Source organism: Saimiri boliviensis, chromosome X (assembly GCF_048565385.1).
Source record: "Saimiri boliviensis isolate mSaiBol1 chromosome X, mSaiBol1.pri, whole genome shotgun sequence".
NCBI lineage: Eukaryota > Metazoa > Chordata > Mammalia > Primates > Cebidae > Saimiri > Saimiri boliviensis.
Window position 1 is genome coordinate 5,463,443 of NC_133470.1, and position 20,170 is coordinate 5,483,612.

At 38.9% G+C, this 20,170-nt stretch overlaps 1 protein-coding gene across 1 annotated transcript in view; it reads right to left on the reverse strand.

Annotated features, from left to right (window-relative positions):
• ANOS1 (anosmin 1) overlaps positions 1 to 20,170 on the reverse strand; it is a 195,427-nt gene that overhangs the window by 162,787 nt on the left and 12,470 nt on the right. The window contains exon 2 of the mRNA XM_010336194.3: positions 831 to 878. Coding sequence (XP_010334496.2) covers positions 831 to 878 — 48 coding nt within the window. The remainder of the gene's footprint in view (positions 1 to 830; positions 879 to 20,170) is intronic.

Here is a 20,170-nt window from a genome sequence, read left to right on the forward strand (position 1 = left end):
TAATCGTTTTCATAAATATGCTATTTCAATATTATTATATATTCCTTAGATTAATTGTTATTTATAAAATAAAGGTGTATTTCTGTTTTAGGACTAAACATAATATTCATAAAATAAATTTTATCAAACACTATTATGATCCCAAAGTTGCTCCAGTGTTTTAGCTACTTTGTAAACTTTACTCATCTACATAATCTAATTACAAAATCTACTTCAGACTGGAGCTAGAGTATCATCATATATATATTTAAAAAACAAAGATTTCGGTGTATTAGGATTGAGATAATAATTGTATTATATCAAACATATAAATGAGTAACATAATAAAGTTTATAGTACTTTAGTGTGTAGTAAATAATGCTCAAAAATGGAAAAAGGACTGTTTAATGAAAAAAATCAAATTATTTAACCAGCAATTCCTACAAAGAAACCAAAACAGATGCAAAATAACGTAAGTGTAAACAGAATACATTAAATCCTCTCTGGTCTAACCAGAGGGCATTTTCTCTTAATGTTTTTTAACAGAAAATTACAAACAAAATATAAAATAAAGTAATATATAGAACCATTGATATCTGTATCTTGATGGCAGTGGTAGCTACGCAAGTCAAATCTTACACGTGATAAAAATGTCACAAAATTAAATACATGCATTCCACACATGTAATTTTTGTGATGTTGATATTGTTTACAATTACTTAAAGTGTAACCATTGGTGAAAAGTGGGCATAGATGATTTCTCTGTGCTGCCTTTGCAACTTCCTGTGAATCCATCATTACTCCAAAATTAAAAGTGTTTTGCACCATTCATATAGGTATAGGAAACGTACCTTAGAACATTGCTTGTGATTCTGGCACCAAACCAGGGAACCATTGTTCTGTAAAAAGAAAAAGAAAGAATACTGACCCATTATAAACTCTTCTAATAGAAAGTTACACATACACAGATTTATAATTTGAAATTATAATTTATGCATATAATTTTTGAATATTTGCATTTTAACAAATGCCCAATCTTGCAAAATCTGATGTCCTTCCCTTCCAATGATAGAAAATGTGTTTGTAATGTAAGTTTCATTTTGTATGTTAATTTCATGATGTAAACGAAGACGTATAAAATACTAAAGATTCCAAGCTGTCTGAAATGAAAAAGGGTTTGAGGCAACTTTGATGGTGTGTTGAGCATTGAAGCAGGAAAATGAACACTAGAGTTTCCGCCCATAGTCAGCAGTTTTGGGAAATTTGCAACTTAAGCATTGTAGATGATTTTGATCTCAACCAATTTATAGGAATAAGAGTTTAGGATTGGAAGAAAGAGCCTGTATTAGTATGTTCTTAAACTATTATAAAGAACTACCTGAAACTGGGTAACTTTCGAAGAAAAGAGGTTTCATTGACTCACAGTATTATAGGCCTAAAACAAAGTACGGCTGGGGAGGCTCAGGAAATTTACATGGTGAAAGGCAAAGGGGAAGCAAGCACATCTTACCATGGCAGAGCAGGAGATAGAGAGAGAGAACTCACACACTATCAGGAAATCCACCCCCATGATCCAATTACCTCTCACCAGGCTCATCCTTCCAATTTGACATAAGATTTGGGCTGGCACACAAATCCAAACATCAGTTCCCACATGAAAAGCCTTGTATTACTCTTTCACCAAACAAATGATCACAGACAAGAAACTTAACATCCCCATGTCTCAGTTTATGCATCTGTAAAGCAAGCCTAACAGCAATATCTCAAGCATCAGGCAACTGGAATAACTAAGTGAAACAATAGATACACTCAACAGATAACAAATATTGGGTCTGGGCACAGTGGCTCACGCCTGTAATCCCAGTACTTTGGGAGGCTGAGGCAGGTGGATCACCTGAGGTCAGGAGTTTGAGACCAGCCCAGTCAACATGGTGAAACCTCGTCTCTACTAAAAAAATATAAAATTAGGAGGGTGTGGTGGCACATGCCGGTAATCCCAGCTACCAGGGAGGCTGAGACAGGAGAACTGCTGGAAGCTAGGAGGTGGAGGTTGCAGTGAGCCAAGATTGTACCATTGCACTGCAGCCTGGGCAACAAAAGCAGAACTCTGTCTTAAAAAAAAAAAAAAAAAAAAAAACTATGATTTATTATCCTGAACATTAGAATTTCTACATTCCACATAACTAAGATATTGGCCATTTTTTTTCTCTGGTTGGGGAGCTTTTAACTCAGGTTATGCTAGGCTGGAATAGCTGGCACAGCTAGCAGAAACCATCACCTAATAGCTAAGATGTCATTAACTCTAGTTCTCTGAAGTTCAAGGTATAGATGAGACAAAATCACTTGTTTCCTATGTTTGAACATCTAAACTTTTAAAATGAAGAATATTAGTATGGATACAGCAAGACGACATGTGTTTGAAGTTATGAAAAAAGAAAACTGAACCAAAAATATATCTTTTAGAAAGTAATTTTATAACAAAGTTATTGAGATACAATTCACAAAATTCAGTCATTTAAACTGTACAATTCAATGGCTTTGACTATATTCCTAAAGCTATGCAACCATCACCACTATCTAATTGTAGAAGATTTTCATCAACTCAAAAAGAAACATGGACCTATTTGTAGTCACTCCCATTCTGTCCTCCCCACTATCTGCCTTACCCTGGCAAACACTAATCTACTTTCTGTCTTTATGTATTTGCCTATTTTGGATATTTTATATAAATGTAATCATACAATATGTGTCTGGCTTCTTGATGCTAAATGCTACAGCAATCTTGCTTCATGTACATTGTAGTATATATTAGTGCTTCATCTTTTTTGACTGTCAGATGCAGCTATATGGCTATACCACATTTTGTCCATCTACTGCCAATAATATATCTGAATATGTCCCTTTCCAATAATAGCTTAATTATAGGATCCCCAAAACAACTAAATAAATCTCAGCTGTATGGGATTGGCAATCTTCTTCTTCAACGTGAAGATTACTGTCTTAAAATATCTCAGTCCCTTATGAATGCTTTAACTATGAAACCCCTCTAGCATATAGTCCTACTTTTTACTCCTTCTCAGCCTCAGCTCGCAATAATTCCTACTCATTCTTAGGATTTTAGCCAATCTCCTATGAAGTTACATACCACCTACTGAGTTCCGTTCATTCACACCTGGGCCCTCATCTCTCTGTCAACATCCATGTCCCCCAACAAGACAAGCAAGGACTGAAGCTGGAGACACATACAAACAGCCTAGAGCGAAGTTCAGTATGATTTTTGGCAGGGATTACATCAGGGAAATAATTAGATTGGGCAGAGGCCAATGCTGGACAAATAGTGGGCGTGGTTTAATTACTGGAAAATGAAGTGTTAGGAGAAAGCGTATAAAGAGGGCATAACATACCCTTTTATAAAACTGAGGTTTTATAAAGGGAGCCATTGGCTTGGTTACAAGCTAAAAGTTCACTGAGGGGCCAGGCTGACTAGGGCATGGTCATAAACGGGGTGACAACTGCAAAAAGCAGGGGCCAGGCATTGAGCATGCAGAAGCTGGAGGCTAGAGCAGGGCAGCTTTGGAGAAGCTCCTACACCGACAGCCAGCCTCAGCACGTTGCCTGGTGTGTAGGTGCATACGAGATTGGCTAAAATCCTAAATATGTGTAGGAATTATTGGGAGTTAAGGCTTAGAAGAAGTAAATATTAAGGGTGTATGCTAGAGGAGTTTCATAGTTAGTTTCTCCTGCTTCCCTTCTGCAGAGTTGGCTCCTACCAGGACTTCCAAGGACCACACCTGTCTGAGCACAACCTGGATTCAACCTGAGGGTTCCAAGCTCCTCCTCACCCTGTGATGGGAAGCAATGAGGCACCTTTTAAAGAGAATCAGGGCTGAAGTGGATAGGCTCAGACCTTGGACCCGGGGTCAAAGCCAGTTCCTGAAGGTCTTTTTCAGCACCATCTTGGTTTGAAGGCTTTGAGCCTCCTTTAGACAGGTCAGCCGGGTCCTGCTCCTTAGTCTACAAACCTCAACATGGGCACAGGTGAGACCTCCTTCTTTTCCAGATATTTTTTTCCTAGGACCTAATCTCCGGATGAGATTGGGGACCTTCAGCTATCTCTGCACTTGGTGTATTCCTTTTTGGAGTTTTATCACACCCGCTCCTGCTGAATGATACACTTTATTTTGTCTGTCTTGGTTCTTCAACTAGACTGATTCCTGGGGACAGAACTCCATGTTTTCTCTTTACCTGTCTGTATCATATTAGCAAGGGAGGGAAGCTCTTGGTCCTCATAAGGAAAGCATATTTCTGAGGCCATGCAAGGGTGACTGGGGTTCCAAAAGTGGGCATGGCAACTGTTGCCTGGGGTTCCAAAAGTAGGCACAGCAACTGTTGTTAACAGTTTGACAAAATATGACTAATGTGGCAATACAGCTTTGACTATTATTATTATTATTATTATAGTGGCCAAATCTATGTGGCAGACATGTGCCTTGATGTTTTAATACCCCATGTAATCATTCAAAATGACATAAGCCTCATTTATTCCTTTTACAGTTAAGAAACCTGTGGTCAGGAAAACCAAGTAACATATGAAGAGTGACTAAGCCAGCAATTAACCTCAATGGTAAGCAACACAACAGGTAAAGCCACAGGTGAAGAAAGGAGCAAGATGCACACTCAATTTTGAAGGAACTTCCATATTTATAACCTTGAAAGAAGAGACGAAGATTGGTCCAACAGTCCTAAATACCGTATATTGAGGAAGCAGCAGTTCAGATGGATGGGGTGGAAAAAAGAAAAGGAGGGGAGATCAGGTAAATAGACAGAAAGTAGATTGTAGGATTTTGATTATAGAAGATTTTATCTCAGGAAATATGTTTTTTTTAATTTAGCAATTATCAGAGAGTTAATTAAAACAAAAATAGAGCATTAGAGTCTTGAGAAGCCCTGTGCAGGACATACCTTGATATGGTTTGGCTGTGTCCCCACCCAAATCTAATCTTGAATTGTAGCTCCCACAACTCCCACATGATGTGGGAGGGACCTTGTGAGAGGTAATTGAATCATGGGGGCACGTTTTTCCCATGTTATTCTCGTGACAGTCTCATAAGATCTGATGGTTTTGTAAAAGGCAGTTCTCCTGCACACACTTTCTTGCCTGCCACCATGTACTATGTGCCTTTGCTCTTCCTTTACCTTCCACCATGATTGTGAGGCCTCCTTAGCCATGTGAAACTGTGAAACAATTAAACCTCTTTTTCTTTATAAATTACTCAGTCTCAGGTATATCTTTATTAGCAGCATGTGAACAAACTAATATACCCTTGAGTAGCTTTCTTTTGTTCCCTTTGACTGTAGGTTGAATGGCCAAACTTCAACAACAAAAGCACAAAGGATGCAGCAGAGATTGTCTTCAGCTGCCCAACCTCCCCTTCCCAAATGTAAACCTTTCTGCCCTGCCCCACACCAAACTCTCCTTCTTTCCAGGAATTCAATGCTCCCCATACCATTCGCTTATACACACCCATCAAAATGAGAAGGAAACCAATAGCCACAGAGCCTATTTTGAATTGGGAATTAATGCATTTTCATTTCAGGCAAAATTTTCTACTAATCATAAAATGAAAATCTCTGTCATTACAAAGAACTATTTGGGGCAATGGCAAGCAAGCATAAACGATTATTATGATTAGAATGATCTTTTTAAATTAGAGAAGATAGCATGTCATAGGTTGCTTGGGATGATTAAAAAGATAATCCATGTAAAGTATTTATCAAAATGTTTGGAACAGGATTTTTAAAAAATCCCTTTGTTATTATTGATATGATTTTGTTGTCATTTGCCATTAGTATTGTCTTGAGCAGTTGGGGGTAATCCTAGATTTAATATCTCCCAGCTCACAACAGATAATACTCACCCTAGTCTAACTGATTCAGTCTTATTAGTGAGACTCAAAAGTATTTAGCATTGTAAATTCTAAGATACAATATTTTAGCAAATACTAAAATACAAACAAAATTTGCAGTAAAAAAGGGGATGCCTTTCCATTCTGTTTTTTCCTTGGGTGAAAGCAATTTTTCAACATCTGCCAACAGGATGAGTGGCAATGGTATTAGTATTTTTGCTTTAATTTCCTGACTGGCCATTTGTTTTCCTTTACCATTGATAGTCTGTCTCTTTTGCCATACCTAATGTGAATTGTTCACCACTCTAAAAATCAATTTTAGCAACTATTAGCAACTTAGGATCAACGATCATTTGTCTACTGTAAAATTCTCTAGCACCTCATTCATCTTTTGTATTTATTTGTGAAGTTTTTCCACAAGGGAATCTTATACGCATGCACACACACAGATGCACTCATCCACGCATTCACATACATATTTTCCCTCAAAATGCATCTCTAGTTCCTTTTTGGATTTGGGGTTTCCCGGTTTTTTTCTTAAATAATCACTCCCATGGCAAGGTTTTGCAGATGTTCTGTGCTTTTACCTTTATCAATCATCATGTGCTATGCTATTTATCTCTACTAAGAACTTCTAAGAACCCTGCCCACTAGCATAAGGGATGCCAATAAACCCCAGATTAATGCTGGCCACTTTGTTTAGGCCAGGTGTTACCCCCATCACAATCCACCTATGTTGCTTACATATGGTGCTCTTTGAGCAGAAGAGCAATGAAAAAATAAAAGAATCCAGTACATTTCAACACTCTGCCCCAGGGGAAGTTCTTCATCAGATTACAATAGTCTTCACCAATTAAGCCACTTGACAATAAAAATAAAATACAGTATTTGCAATTAAGTCTTGTTCTGGCTTAAAGCCAACAAAGATAAAGAGTCAAAGTACATTAGGCTAGAAACACGTTTGCCTCTAGAACCATCATTGTAACCTTCAGGTAGGATTAGACAGTGGGACTTTTGTAATTATATAAAGATTACATCCTGTATTTTATTGGTTTAACTAGATCAAACATGAATGCTAGTCAATCCAACTTTCAAAGAGTTTATGTAAGTTCAATCAACTGCACCCAGCCATTATTTCAATGACATTTTCAAAGTCTTTTCATTTCTACCCTTTTGATTTTTCCTTAAAGAAAGATAATTCTTCAAAAGCTTCAAGTAAAGAAAACAAGTCATTCACGCAAAGACAACCCACATGGGAAGAATAAAGATAAATGAAAACTAGTTCTCTAGATATGAAAAGAGAAAACAGAGTTAGGAATAGATCCCACATATTTCCTTCAACACAGCCAGGTGCTGGCATGGAACAGCTAAAGAACTAATCAGTCTGCACTTTCCAAAATACACACCAAACTAGTGTCTAACAATGGAACTGAACATTTGAAATAGAAGCAAGTCAGAAAACCCACCATAGGCCTTAACTTTACCCATCAATGCTTTGACACTACAAATAATTAGCTGTGACCCTTAATGGACAATTCTATGTCCATGCTTTTGGTAAGTTATTTCAAAGCAATAGATAAAACTATGGATACAAGTGATTATATATTTGTCCAAATCCACAGAAGATACAACACCAAGAGTGAAGCGTATGCAAACTGTGGACGCTGGTGATGATGATGTGTCAATATAGGTTCATCCATTGTCACAGATGTCCCACTCTGGTAGGGGATGTTGGTAATGGGAAAGGCTGTGGATTGTGGGGACTGAGAGTATGTGGATATGCTTTGTACCTTCCGCTCAATTGCTGTGGACCTAAAACTGCTCTAAAAAATAAAAAGTCTATTTAAAAGGTTAAGGGGGAGGGCTTTCTTTATATATTTGTTGTTCATAAGTAATATTTCTTTCAAATCTTATAAAATATCCTCAGTAGTCTTTTCATTAACTAAGAAAAAAGTCTCTCTGTATTCTACAAATATTTCACATTTAATGGAATTCTATAGGAAACAAATTTTGACGATATAGAAATACACCTGCCTCTAGACACTCAGCCTTCCCATACTGTCCTGTCTTCAAAGAAAATGCCACTTTGCCCAGGAAGCCTTCTCTGACCCTCATACCCTGACTACTATAGCTCTCTCTCTGTTGCTTGCTCTTATAACATCCTGCACTTCTCCTCCCAGTCATTCTATCACACAGTGGAAAAGTGTAAATTATGTGTGTTGTTTTAATTTAATGATCTTCTGTCCTCCAGCCTGCAGAAGCTTCAGTAGTAGTGTCTATCCCTAGCACATGCTTGCCATTGGCTCTCTGGCACATAGCAGTGTGCCTACCACAGAGTAAATGGTCTTCATAAATGATATTGATTAAAGAAATAAATGAATGGAGTAGCAGGTTATACGACAGAATTTAAGCTTTAGTTATTAGGTCCTGAGAAGCTATAAATAATGATATAAATAGACTGAGCTGATGAAATGTTTCATTTTCTCTGGATGGAGCTTTTAGGAAGTAGGTTCATTATTTTGTTTCCTATGATGTAAATGTCCAAGAAATTTGGCATGATAACACCCAAAACTGAACAAACACTTGCATTTGGGATCAAATACACGTTATTTAAGAAATAAAGGCCAGGCATGGTGGCTCACACCTGTAATCCCAGTACTTTGGGAGGCCGAGGCGGGCGGACCACAAGGTCAGGAGTTCGAGACCAGTCTGGCCAATATAGTGAAACCCCATCTCTACTAAAAATACAAAAAATTAGCTGGGTGTGGTGGCATGCACCTGTAATCCCAGCTTCTTGGGAGGGTGAGGCAGTAGAATCATGTGAACCTGGGAGGTAGAGGTTGCAGTAAGCCGAGATTGCACCATTGCATTCCAGCCCAGACGACAGTGCAAGATTCCATCTCATAAAAAAAAAAGAAAGAAAGAAAGAAAGAAAAATACCAATTATCATTTTATAGGGTATAAAGTCATCTAAAGGAAATGTATAGAACAGCAAATGCCAGACATTTCTTCTTCTCATCATTCCCTAAACAATACAGTGTAGTAGCCATTTACATAGCATTTATATAGTATTAGGTGTTATAAGTAAGGTACAGATGATTTTAAATATATGGGAGGATATTTGCAGGTTATATGCAAATAACACACCATTTTATTTGAATAACTTGAGCATTTTCAGATGTTGTTGTCTGCTGGGGTGGGGAGGGGAGACAGGTCCTGAAACCCTAAGGGTGCATCATAACTTCATTCCAGGTTGATATACTTTTCCTGAAACTAATAGAATTGTGTCCTCCAAGTATATTCATCCAAGAAGAACATATTGTTGTTTCAATGTAACCAGCAGTTATTTTCCACCTGTACTTTTTAAAACAACTTAAGTGTGAAGCTGAGTGCCAGAGAGTTGAAAAGAACAATAGAAACGTCGAAGAAAGTATCATCAGAGTAAAGAGGCAACCTACAGAATGGGAAAAATGTTTTGCAATCTATCCAACTGACAAAGGGCTAATATTCAGAATCTACAAGGAACTTAAACAAATTTACAAGAAAAAAAAACATCTAAAAGTGGGTGAAGGATATGAACAGACACTTGCCAAAAGAAGACATTTATGTGGCCAACAAACATATGAAAAAAAGCTCAACATCACTGGTCATTAGAGAAATGCAAATCAAAACAATAGTGAGATACCATCTCACTGGAGAGGATGCGGAGAAATAGGAACACTTTTACACTGCTGGTGGGAGTATAAATTAGTTCAACCATTGTGGAAGACAGTGTGGGGATTCCTCAAGGATCTAGAACCAGAAATACCATTTGATCCAGCAATCCCATTACTGGGTATATTTCAAAAAGATTATAAATCATTCTACTATAAAGACACATACACATATATGTTTACATGTATAAATGCACATGTGTGTTTTCATGTTGAAACATATACACGTGTTTACATGTGTAAACATATACCCGTGTGCTTACATGTGTAAACATGCACACATATGTTTACATGTTACAGCACTATCCACAATAGCAAAGACTTGGAACCAACCCATATGCCCATCAGTGATAGATTGGATAAAGAAAATGTGGCACATATACACCATAGAATACTATGTAGCCATTAAAAAGAATGAGTTCATGTCCTCTGCAGGGACATGGATGAAGCTGGAAACCACTGTTCTCAGCAAACTAACACACAAACAGAAAACCAAACACTGTATGCTCTCACTCATAAGTAGGAGTTGAATAATGAGAACACATAGACACAGGGAAAGAAACATCACCCACGAGGGCCTGTGGGGGAGTGGGGAGCTAGGAGAGGGAGAGCATTAGGGCAACTACATAATGTAGATGACAGGTCGATGGGTGCAGCAAACCACCATAGCATGTGTATACCTACGTAACAAACCTGCACATTCTGAACGTGTATCCCAGAACTTAAAGCATAATTTTTTTAAAAAGTAGTACATATACGTAGTGGAGCATTATTCAGCCACAAAAAGAAAAAGAAATGTCTCTAAAAAACCAAACGTCAATCTCATTCAAAGTTCTTGTGAAGAATGAAAATCATCATCAAAGAAGAAAATTATACAAGACCAACACAGAGAGAAAACAATATTAAATAAATTTACATGACTCCCAGTTACATCTTTTTTTTAGAGACAGGGTCTCACTCTGTCACCCGGGCTGGAGTGCAGTGGTGAGATCACAGCTCACTGTAACCCTCACCTCCAGGGACACTCTTCACCATGGTTATCTGCAAAGAGCATAACAAGATGTGAATTTATAAGTGGCTATAGTGCACTTTAGGTGATACATAATAACTAAAAGTGTTTTGAAGTCTTCTTGGGTCTTTTATTTCCTTAACTGTCATAGCTGTTGTGTTTTTAATACAGAATGTTGTATAAATACATATGACTGAAAATTCATCAAGAAAAACTTTAGCAGAAACTAAAGTTGCAGCTACTAAAACCATGACTTGTGACATTTCTTTGCTACATCAGAATTCAAGCTTGATAATCTTGGGAAGGTAGTGTGCAATAGCTGCTCTTATGCACAAATGATTAAAAACCATTATTTGTGTTATCTTATAAATTTATTGAGGGCTTTTGAAATTCTGACTTTACAGTTAATCACATAAGCTACATAGGACTCCAGAGCTCTGAGAACTTCTATCTCACCAGCACTTCTTCTGTGCAAAGTATTTTCATCAATGGGCATTTTGGTTTCTGTCAAAGTGTAAGATCTATTTGAATCTGACCAATCCTGTTCTCTAAACACAACTGGGATAAGAAAAGAGACCCAACTTGTGATTCCAAATACCCACTAAAAATGTTTGTAAACTGTAGCATTCTGACTCAGATGATACCATATCATTACAACTCAGAGAAGATCTTTGAGGGCCAGTCAATCAATCTTCTTGGTGAAAACAAGACAAATGTAACTTGTTAATGACATGTTATTGTCTCATAACACAGGGAACTTTCCAAGGGAAAGAGGTTACAGTGTCCCTCCTCCAACATGTTACCCCGCCACGCTAAGTTTTCCATCCTGAATTCCTAGCAAAATCTCTCAAAGCTGTTCAAGAGCAAAGGGGTGAGGAGCTGCATGTGATCAACTTTCAGATTTTCTTCCTGCTTATATTTTATTCTCTAATTAACTAATTCATCTAGTAACTCTCTCTAAAACATTTACCATGCCAAAGGAAAACATCAAAGAAGAGAAAAACATAACACAAGGACCATCCTGCCTAAGTGTGAAAAAGGAAGATCACACACACATTACTGAATTCCATAATACTCAAGGGTAGGACCTAGATGATGACACAAACCACATCATGGAAATGAGCATGCAGTGGGAAACAGAATTTCCACTAACGTCTGAGGAGACAGGAAAAGTAAAGAATGGGGTTTGAGGAGGAATCTAAGTATCCAACAAACCTCGAAATTACCATGCTGAAGAGGAATCGTAGTGTTCGATAATAGCACTAAACCTCAAAATTACCAAGCCTAAGACTGTCCTGAATCATCAGGTTAGTTATTGTCATGCATTTGAATAACATGTGAAAGCCATTGGCAACAGTGGCAACACAAGAATCAGAGAAAAATTCTACATCCTGAGAATCGCAAATCAAGCTCAACAGTCTCTCTTTGTACATGAGTGAAATGGGGCTCATGAAAGCTAAAAAAAAGCCAAAATATTAGTGATTCAAACAAAAGTAATATTTTAATACTAAACATACCTTACTTAAAGGTTTTATTTCACTACTCCCTGATCATGGTGGTAAGCTCTCAGAAAAATTAATGTCTTCCTTTCTCAAATGAAATGAATAATGTCTTTATAAGATAATCACAGATATGTCTATGAAGACCACCTGTGACCATCCAAGGTCAAGGCTGTAGTCTAGCTGGCAAGATGCCAAGTTCACTGATGGGACCTCTTTGCACACAAGGAGTGACTTTCAGCAATGTAGAAGAAGGTCTCAGACAGAGCTAGGGTCTCACGTAGAGGTTGGTTAATCCCAATTATTCATTCAATTAGCCATGGAGAAGTCAGAATTCTAAAATCCCTCAGTAAGTTTTGATACAACAATAAAGAAAATGGTTTCCAGTTGTTTATAAATAAGAGCAGCCTAATTAATTTCCACATTGTATGGTTGTTTCAAGTGTTTGCAAAGGCACAATATCCATGTAAAGCATAGAATCTATACAGTTGTTTAATGCAGAGTTACACTAAATTAGATTTGCATATCAAAACCCCACTTGGGAGAACATGAAAATCCAATACTGTCAAGGCCATTGGGGAAGATTGGCTCCATGACTTTCTTTGACCTTCTGGTAGTTCCTTGACTCGTGGCAGCATTCCAACCTTCACATCTGTGTCCTCACATCTCTGCATGTCTGTGTTAAAATTTCCCCTTTCTGTAAGGATACCACTCATATTGAATTAGGGGCCCACCCTTCTCCAGAATGACTCATCTTAACTAATCACACCTCCAATGACGTTATTTCCAAATAAGGCCACTTTCTGAGGTACTGGGGATTAGGACATCAACATATGGAATTAGAGGTGCATTATTCAATCCATAAAAGTGACTAAAATAAATTAAAGCCATGGGACAAATACCATGTTGTTTCAGTCACACTTCAACCTGCACCTCACTTAATAATCTCTGCCTTAATATGTTAATGTATTTTTTTTTTCAATTTGCTTGAAGTCACTATCAATGTTTGTTTCTTCACTTTGGCCTCCTTGCCACCTCCCAGAAAATGTCAGAACACAGTGTTTTGTAACAACCCATCTGTCCATCTCACTGACAATGGTTTTTCCTTTCATAAAGTACTTCAATCTGATAGCATGTGGGTGCATCATAAGAAGGTATTTGTAATCCATAACGTAAACTGTTTAGAATCAAGTAGTCCGGTTTTGGTGAAAATGGATTGCTTGAATAAGCATGGAAGAACCACACAGTCATAATGAGGTGATTTGGCCAAGCACACAATTCTCCTCAGGTGTAACCAATCTACTCTTAAAATGTTGCAGCCTCTGCTGAGACCTTCAGCTTTATGTTTCTGACCTTTGTTTCATGCCCAGACCTTGATTACTAATGACCCATTCTATCCCAGGAGACCCATTCTCTCTCCCTGAACACATATGTTCAGAGGAATTGACAATGACCTCTTCATCTGTCAACAAGTTGGAATCAAAATTCATGTTTCAAAAGAGATGGCAGCCAGACAGTGACTCCAGCCCTCTTATTTGACAAATGAGTCTACCGATAATAAGCAAGCCTACAGTGATGCTTCTGCTGAGGACACCATCACTGACTTCTAATTAGTAAGCTCACACTTCATCAATTGTACCTAATCTGAATCAAAAAGGGCTGTCTAGAAGAATGTCCAAGCTCGGGGATGGAGACTGGACAGTTTCAGTGCTAGAACTTGGCACCTCTTCCAAGCAGAGAAAGGCACCGGAGAGAAGCCTGACAGCATGACTAACTGACGCAGTGGCTTTCAAAGTGTGGTACTGGAACCAGTGATATCAGCCTCGCCTGGAAGCTTTTGAAACATGCAAATTCTGGTGATTCACCTCACACTTGTAGAATCGAAACTCCTTAGGTTGGAGAGCAGTGAGCTGTTTTACGAGTCTTCCAAATGTGGTTGACCACCATGAAAGCCTGAGATGCTTACTCTAACCTTTGGACAACGTATCTTCCCTTGTTTTATGTGACTTTATGAAATACAACACAAACGTCTCTTTCTTCTCTCTCTTCCAAGTGTCCCAAATAAACGACTGAGACCATCACTCAGCTCTTACAGGTCTCTTATATGATTCTAGTGATTATAAAAGAACAATCCTCTTTGTAAAGTTGTAAATTGATCTTTGCATGTGCTGGTTTCTTTTTTCTGCAAGACTGAGACTCAAGGTACAACATTCAGGGCGGTCTAGACCTCTCTGGCCTCTGCGTCTTGGCCTTATCTCAGTCTTTGGCCATTTTCATACAGAACAACTGTAGAAACATCTAATTTCTTGCTGGGGATGACAGTGTGGCAAAAGCACAAAGCAGACTTTAAAGAGACTCTCAGATCACCCTATAATTTTTCAAAATAGATGCTTGGCAGCTGCAAGGCTTGACAGGTGCAATATGTTATGCATAATAAGTTATTCCCACAAGGCGCATTACTGCCTGGAATCTGGCATGTTGACCAGCAGAGGTTAAAGATTAATGTTAAGTTATCAAGCTAATTACTCAGATGCATTAAGAGTAGCTCGAGAGGATATACTTCCGGATAACATGAGCTGGGAACTATTGCTATTATCACTACAACCATTAAAAAAAACTAACTGAAAAATCGTATCATGCCCCAGAGATAAAAACTATTATTTCCATGTGCTTCCCTACTGAATATTTTAGCAACACATTTTGGAATATGCCTGGTAAATCCTAGAAGTTATTTTAATGATAGAGCAAAACCTCTATCTTGCTGTATACACGTAAACTGGGAGATGCAGGACTTAGCTGAGCTTTATTTGTAGTAGGCAACACCCAAGAAGGGAAAAAAACTGACTAAAAATACGTGTTTTCCCCCTTCTAATTGACTTTACTAAATGTCAGATTTTTGTCACACTGTTTTCTTGTGATATATGCTTTTTCATTATGCTAATTTATGTTATTCGTTAAAGAGTGCAGAATAATTCATCAAACTAAAATAGAGCACCTCATCCTGACTTATATTCTAACCAATTCATTATGATTCTGGGTTATTTTAATATAAACTTCAAAAGACAGTGTGTTTTAATGAGGGACCACTTGAGAAAACATGATTAATTAAATGTGATGCAGGCGAAAAGAGCAATAAACCCAAGAAAAAACTTCACTTTGCAAAAAAAAATAAAACTCATTCCAAGAAAAATGTGTTGATTGAAGAATTAGAAGCATGTCTGAAAACTCAGGTAACGTTTTCCCAATAAAATAGATGACTTGGAATTAAATGACTTTTTTTCCTTACACAATATTTATCCAGGATTTCAAATTTCAATTTAAAATTCTACTCAATCTTATCCTATGCATCATATGCAAATGGAAAATCTTTCTCTTTTTTTAAGGGATGAGGTCTCTTTGTCACCTAGGCTGGAGTGCAGTGGCTCAATCATAGCTCACTGTAGCCTCAACATCCTGGGCTCAAGTGATTCTTCCACCTCAGACTTCCAAGTATCAAGGACTAGAGGTATGCCCTATCACACCTGGCTTTTTTTTTTTTTGTAGTGATGGGGTCTCATTTTGATGCCCAGGCTGGTCCCAAACTCCCAATCTCAAGTGATCCTCCTATCTCAGATTCCCAAAGCATTGGGATGACAGGCATGAGCCATGACTGCCGCCCAGAATAGGAAATCTTTAAGTAACGAAAGCACACACGAGAGATCTGCATGTCATGCTCTACCAATTGAACTAGATCTTCAAACTGGAGTCTCTTACATTAAAAATTTAAGTTTTTAAATCTCTTTTTTTAGAGGTGGGGGAGGTCTCTTAGATCAGACCGTGGAGCACTGGGGATCTAGGATTACGCCCTATTCATTTTCTTTTATTTCATCTTTTGTAGAGATGGGGTCTCACTATGTTGCCCAGGCTAGACTACAGCTCCTCAGCCTCTCAAGTGGCTGGGGCTATAGGTGTGCACCACACTATTCCTTTTTGAATCCCAGGATCGTCAGCACCAGGCACTCCCTCTAGGCCGAACTTATCTTGATGACAGTCAGCGCTTCTGTAGAGCCGACTATGAGGCTCTGTTCTGAGTAAATTGCATGGCATCCCAGGACGACTGAATGAAGCAGCACAATCGTGAAAATGGAGGCAAGGGCAGTTGATGGTCTGAGAGAGAGGGCAGAGACAACAGTCTTCAGAAAGGAAAAGAAGTTTACTTGCAAAGAAGTCCCCAAAACAGGAGACCTTAGGACCAACTCACCATCAGAAATAATGGTAATGTGATTTTAAAGAAGAAGATGTGGCATAACTAAGTTTGCATGAGTCTGCTCATGGGTAAAACCATCCATCTGCTTATACGATGAGCTCACATGCCACAACACATCTTCACAATCAGGGTTGCTAAAGTGAGAAACTGAACAGAAGTTAAGGTCTACACGGCCTCATTTATTCAGAAGATGAAAATTCGTCAGCATAACCCTGTCCTTTTGTGGTTATCTCAGGGCCCAAACCTTCTCCTCTGACTGAATGGGGATGTTCGTGTGAGCGAGAGAGTTCACAGCATCAGTTTTGGTTCCAGAGTTACTTACAGCAGAGATCTAAGCGTAAGAAGGGACAGAACCAGGGCAGGGCACCAGACGTCTGGATCCACAATGTGCTCTAGATCACCTGGTAACCACCCCTGATGGCCTCCCATCTCTGAGCTAGTGCCACCTGGTGCCTCCTTTGTGTCTGTGTACCCCGGTCCCTGTCACAGTCCTTTGGGAATGAAGGTGCATGCCTTGGTCATCTTGGCAACACCAGCACTTAGCAAAAAGCCTGACACAGCACAGACCCCTAGTGTTTCCTGAAAACAAGAAGCTAAGCCATGTCATGACTGCCAGGATGTTTGCCATGGAGTGGAAGCAAAACATATACAGAGATAGCGACAGACACAGAGATAGAGACCCAGAGACAGAGAGAGAAGGAATAGATATGGATATCCTGATACAAATGTTATCTTGTGATATATGCTTTTTCATTGTGCTAATTTATGTTATTCATTAAAGAGTGCAGAAAAATTCATCAAACTAAAATACAGCACCTTGTAGTCTATTAAGGTGAAGCAGAGGCACATCACATAGATCCAGAGAGATATTTGTAACAAAGAGATAGAACTAGGACACATATTGCAATTTTTGAAGACATCAGTTTTGTCATGGCCGAAGGTGGGAGGTATGGTACTGGTATTGACTGGAGAGAGGCCAGAGATGCTGTGGAACCATTAAAATGCACCAGACAGTCCCTCCACCCAACAAAAAAGAATCTACTCCAAAACATCCAGTGCCATGGTTGACAAACCCTGAACTAGACACGCATGCATAATATACACACAGACAAATATATGGAAATTAAATTCTAGCCCTCATTTCATGAGGTTATGTTAAAAAAAAAAACTCCATCTTTTTTTCAAAATTGTGGAATAATAAATGTAACTAGAGTATGCAAATCTTGACCTATTAAGAGCAGGTTTAAAACATTGCAAAAATCTATGGCTCGGGCCGGGCGCGGTGGCTCAAGCCTGTAATCCCAGCACTTTGGGAGGCCGAGGCGGGTGGATCACGAGGTCCAGAGATCGAGACCATCCTGGTCAACATGGTGAAACCCTGTCTCTACTAAAAATGCAAAAAATTAGCAGGGCATGGTGGCGCGTACCTGTAATCCCATCTACTCGGGAGGCTGAGGCAGGAGAACTGCCTGAACCCAGGAGGCGGAGGTTGTGGTGAGCCAAGATCGCGCCATTGCACTCCAGCCTGGGTAACAAGAGCGAAACTCCGTCTCGAAAAACAAACAAACAAAAAAAAACTATGGCTCCTGGATAATAGAAAAATGAAAATACAGATGACCAAATAGTCTATATTTGTTTTCCTATGGTGATTGTTGATACTTAACCAGAGAATATATTCTATCCAGATTTTTTTTTAAATTTCTTTGCAGCTGTGAGGACATTAGCTCATAACTCTGGATACAAAAATGTGGAAACAACAAAAACAAGCAAAAGATGTTCTCTACTTTCTTTTAAATTCTGGCCCAATGGGGAAAAAAAAAATACTTCCCAGATGTAGGCCGTTTCTGGAATGATGACCACTAGGTTTGGCTGTACTACTTTCAAAACGGTACAGCCAAATGTCAAAATTGAAAGAAAGGGAGAGGGATGAGAGAGGGAAAGAAAAGAGAGAGCAGGAGAAAGCGAGAAGAGAGAGAGAATGCATTTCTACTCAAAGATAGAATGGAGCTGGCCTGGCACAGTGGCTCACACCTGCAATCCCAGCACTTTGGGAAATGCAGATAGGAGGATCTCTTAAGCCCAGAAGTTCAAGACCAGCCTGGGCAACATAGTGAGACCCTGTCTCTATTTTCAAAATATAAGATCTCAAGCCTAGGCAATATAGTGAGAACTTGTCTCTACAGAGTGTTAAAAATTTAGCCAAGTACAGTGGTACATGCCTGTAGTACCAGTTACTTGAAAGGCTGAGGTGCAGGAATCCCTGTGCCAGGGAGTTTGAGGCTGCAGTGAGCCATGATTATGCCACTGTACTCCAGCCTGGGTGACAGAGTGAGACCCTGTCTCAAAGCATAAATAAATAAAAAATAAAAATTAAAAAATGAACAATTAAAAGACATGATGGCATGATCCATCAAGGATATGTGAGACACATATTTTAGATTTTAAAGGCAAAGTTCTAGTTCCAAATGAGTTTTCTGTTTGGAGGACACAATCTCACTACTGTCACCCAACTGGAGTGAACTCCTGGACTCAAGGGATCCTCCCACCTCAGCATCCCAAAGCCTTCGGAATACAGGCATGAGCTAGCATGCCGGGCCCCAAATACCTTTAATAGCCCAAAACATGGAAAAGAAAATGGGGAACAAAGTACCCACCTTCAAACAATGACTGTTTTTAATGGTGGACACCATAGTAGGTGACATCTCTGTCCCTTCTTGCCACAGATGAAATTTAAAAGAACCACGGTTGGCAAAACATGCTCACAATAACTGGGCTGTTTTCTTCTCGTTCTATCTGAAAGGGGTTAGTAACTTCTGCATGAACTTGGCATTCATGGCATCAACAGGATTGGTTTCAACTCTAGAGGGCAGGCACCAATTCGATGGTGTAGTTTGTAATTCATATGGCAGGATTGTTGGGCAGGAATAGATAACCTCCGATGTCTGGTTGCCATAGCATCTCCTTACAGCTATGTGGTTCTCTGCTTCTTGTTTTAGGCACAATTATGCCTCTATGGTGAGCAAAACTCTGTCCTTTGGGAAGAAATGACCATCAAGCAAGAGATAAAACAGCAGTAGGCAGAGACAAAAGTAACTATCTGGCCATGAAGAACAAAAGGTAGAAATCTCATGGCCACATAAGCAATTGTTGACACAGAGTTCTCAGAAAACATTTCCACACTTCCAACTGTGGGGATGATTCTATTATCACTACTCCGTGATTGTAAAAAGTCCTGTAATTTGCATTTGGAGGGAGTCCTATCAGTTGGAAAGCAAATTAATGACCCTGAAATGCAAACCTCCTTGGCATTTTGGGTTTGTTACAACAACACTCAGGACCTGTCCAGTTGATGGGATGACACACATCAATATAAGCTATGTATTCTGTTAAAAATCTCTCTCCCATATTTTAGGTTTACAGATTTTGGTCAACTTTCTTTGTGGTATACATGGTATAACAAGGAGTCCACACTTCAGAAGAGTATTGTTACTTCCAACAGTGTAGGCATTCAAAGACAAGGGCTGGGATATGTGTCCAAGTCTAGATAGGACTGTCTCTTGCAATAACACCATATTAGAGATTTAAACAAGAGTTAATCAACTTTCCTTGAATGAACTCTTCAAAGAACTCAACAGGTTCTCCGTCACCCAAGCTGGAATGCAGTGACACAATCTCGGCTCACTGCAACCTTTGCTTCCCAGGTTCCAGGGATTCTTCTGCTTCAGCCTTCCTAGTAGCTGGGACTACAGGTGCATGCCACCACACCTGGCTAATTTTTGTATTTTTAGTAGAGATGGGGGTTTGCCATGTTGGCCAGG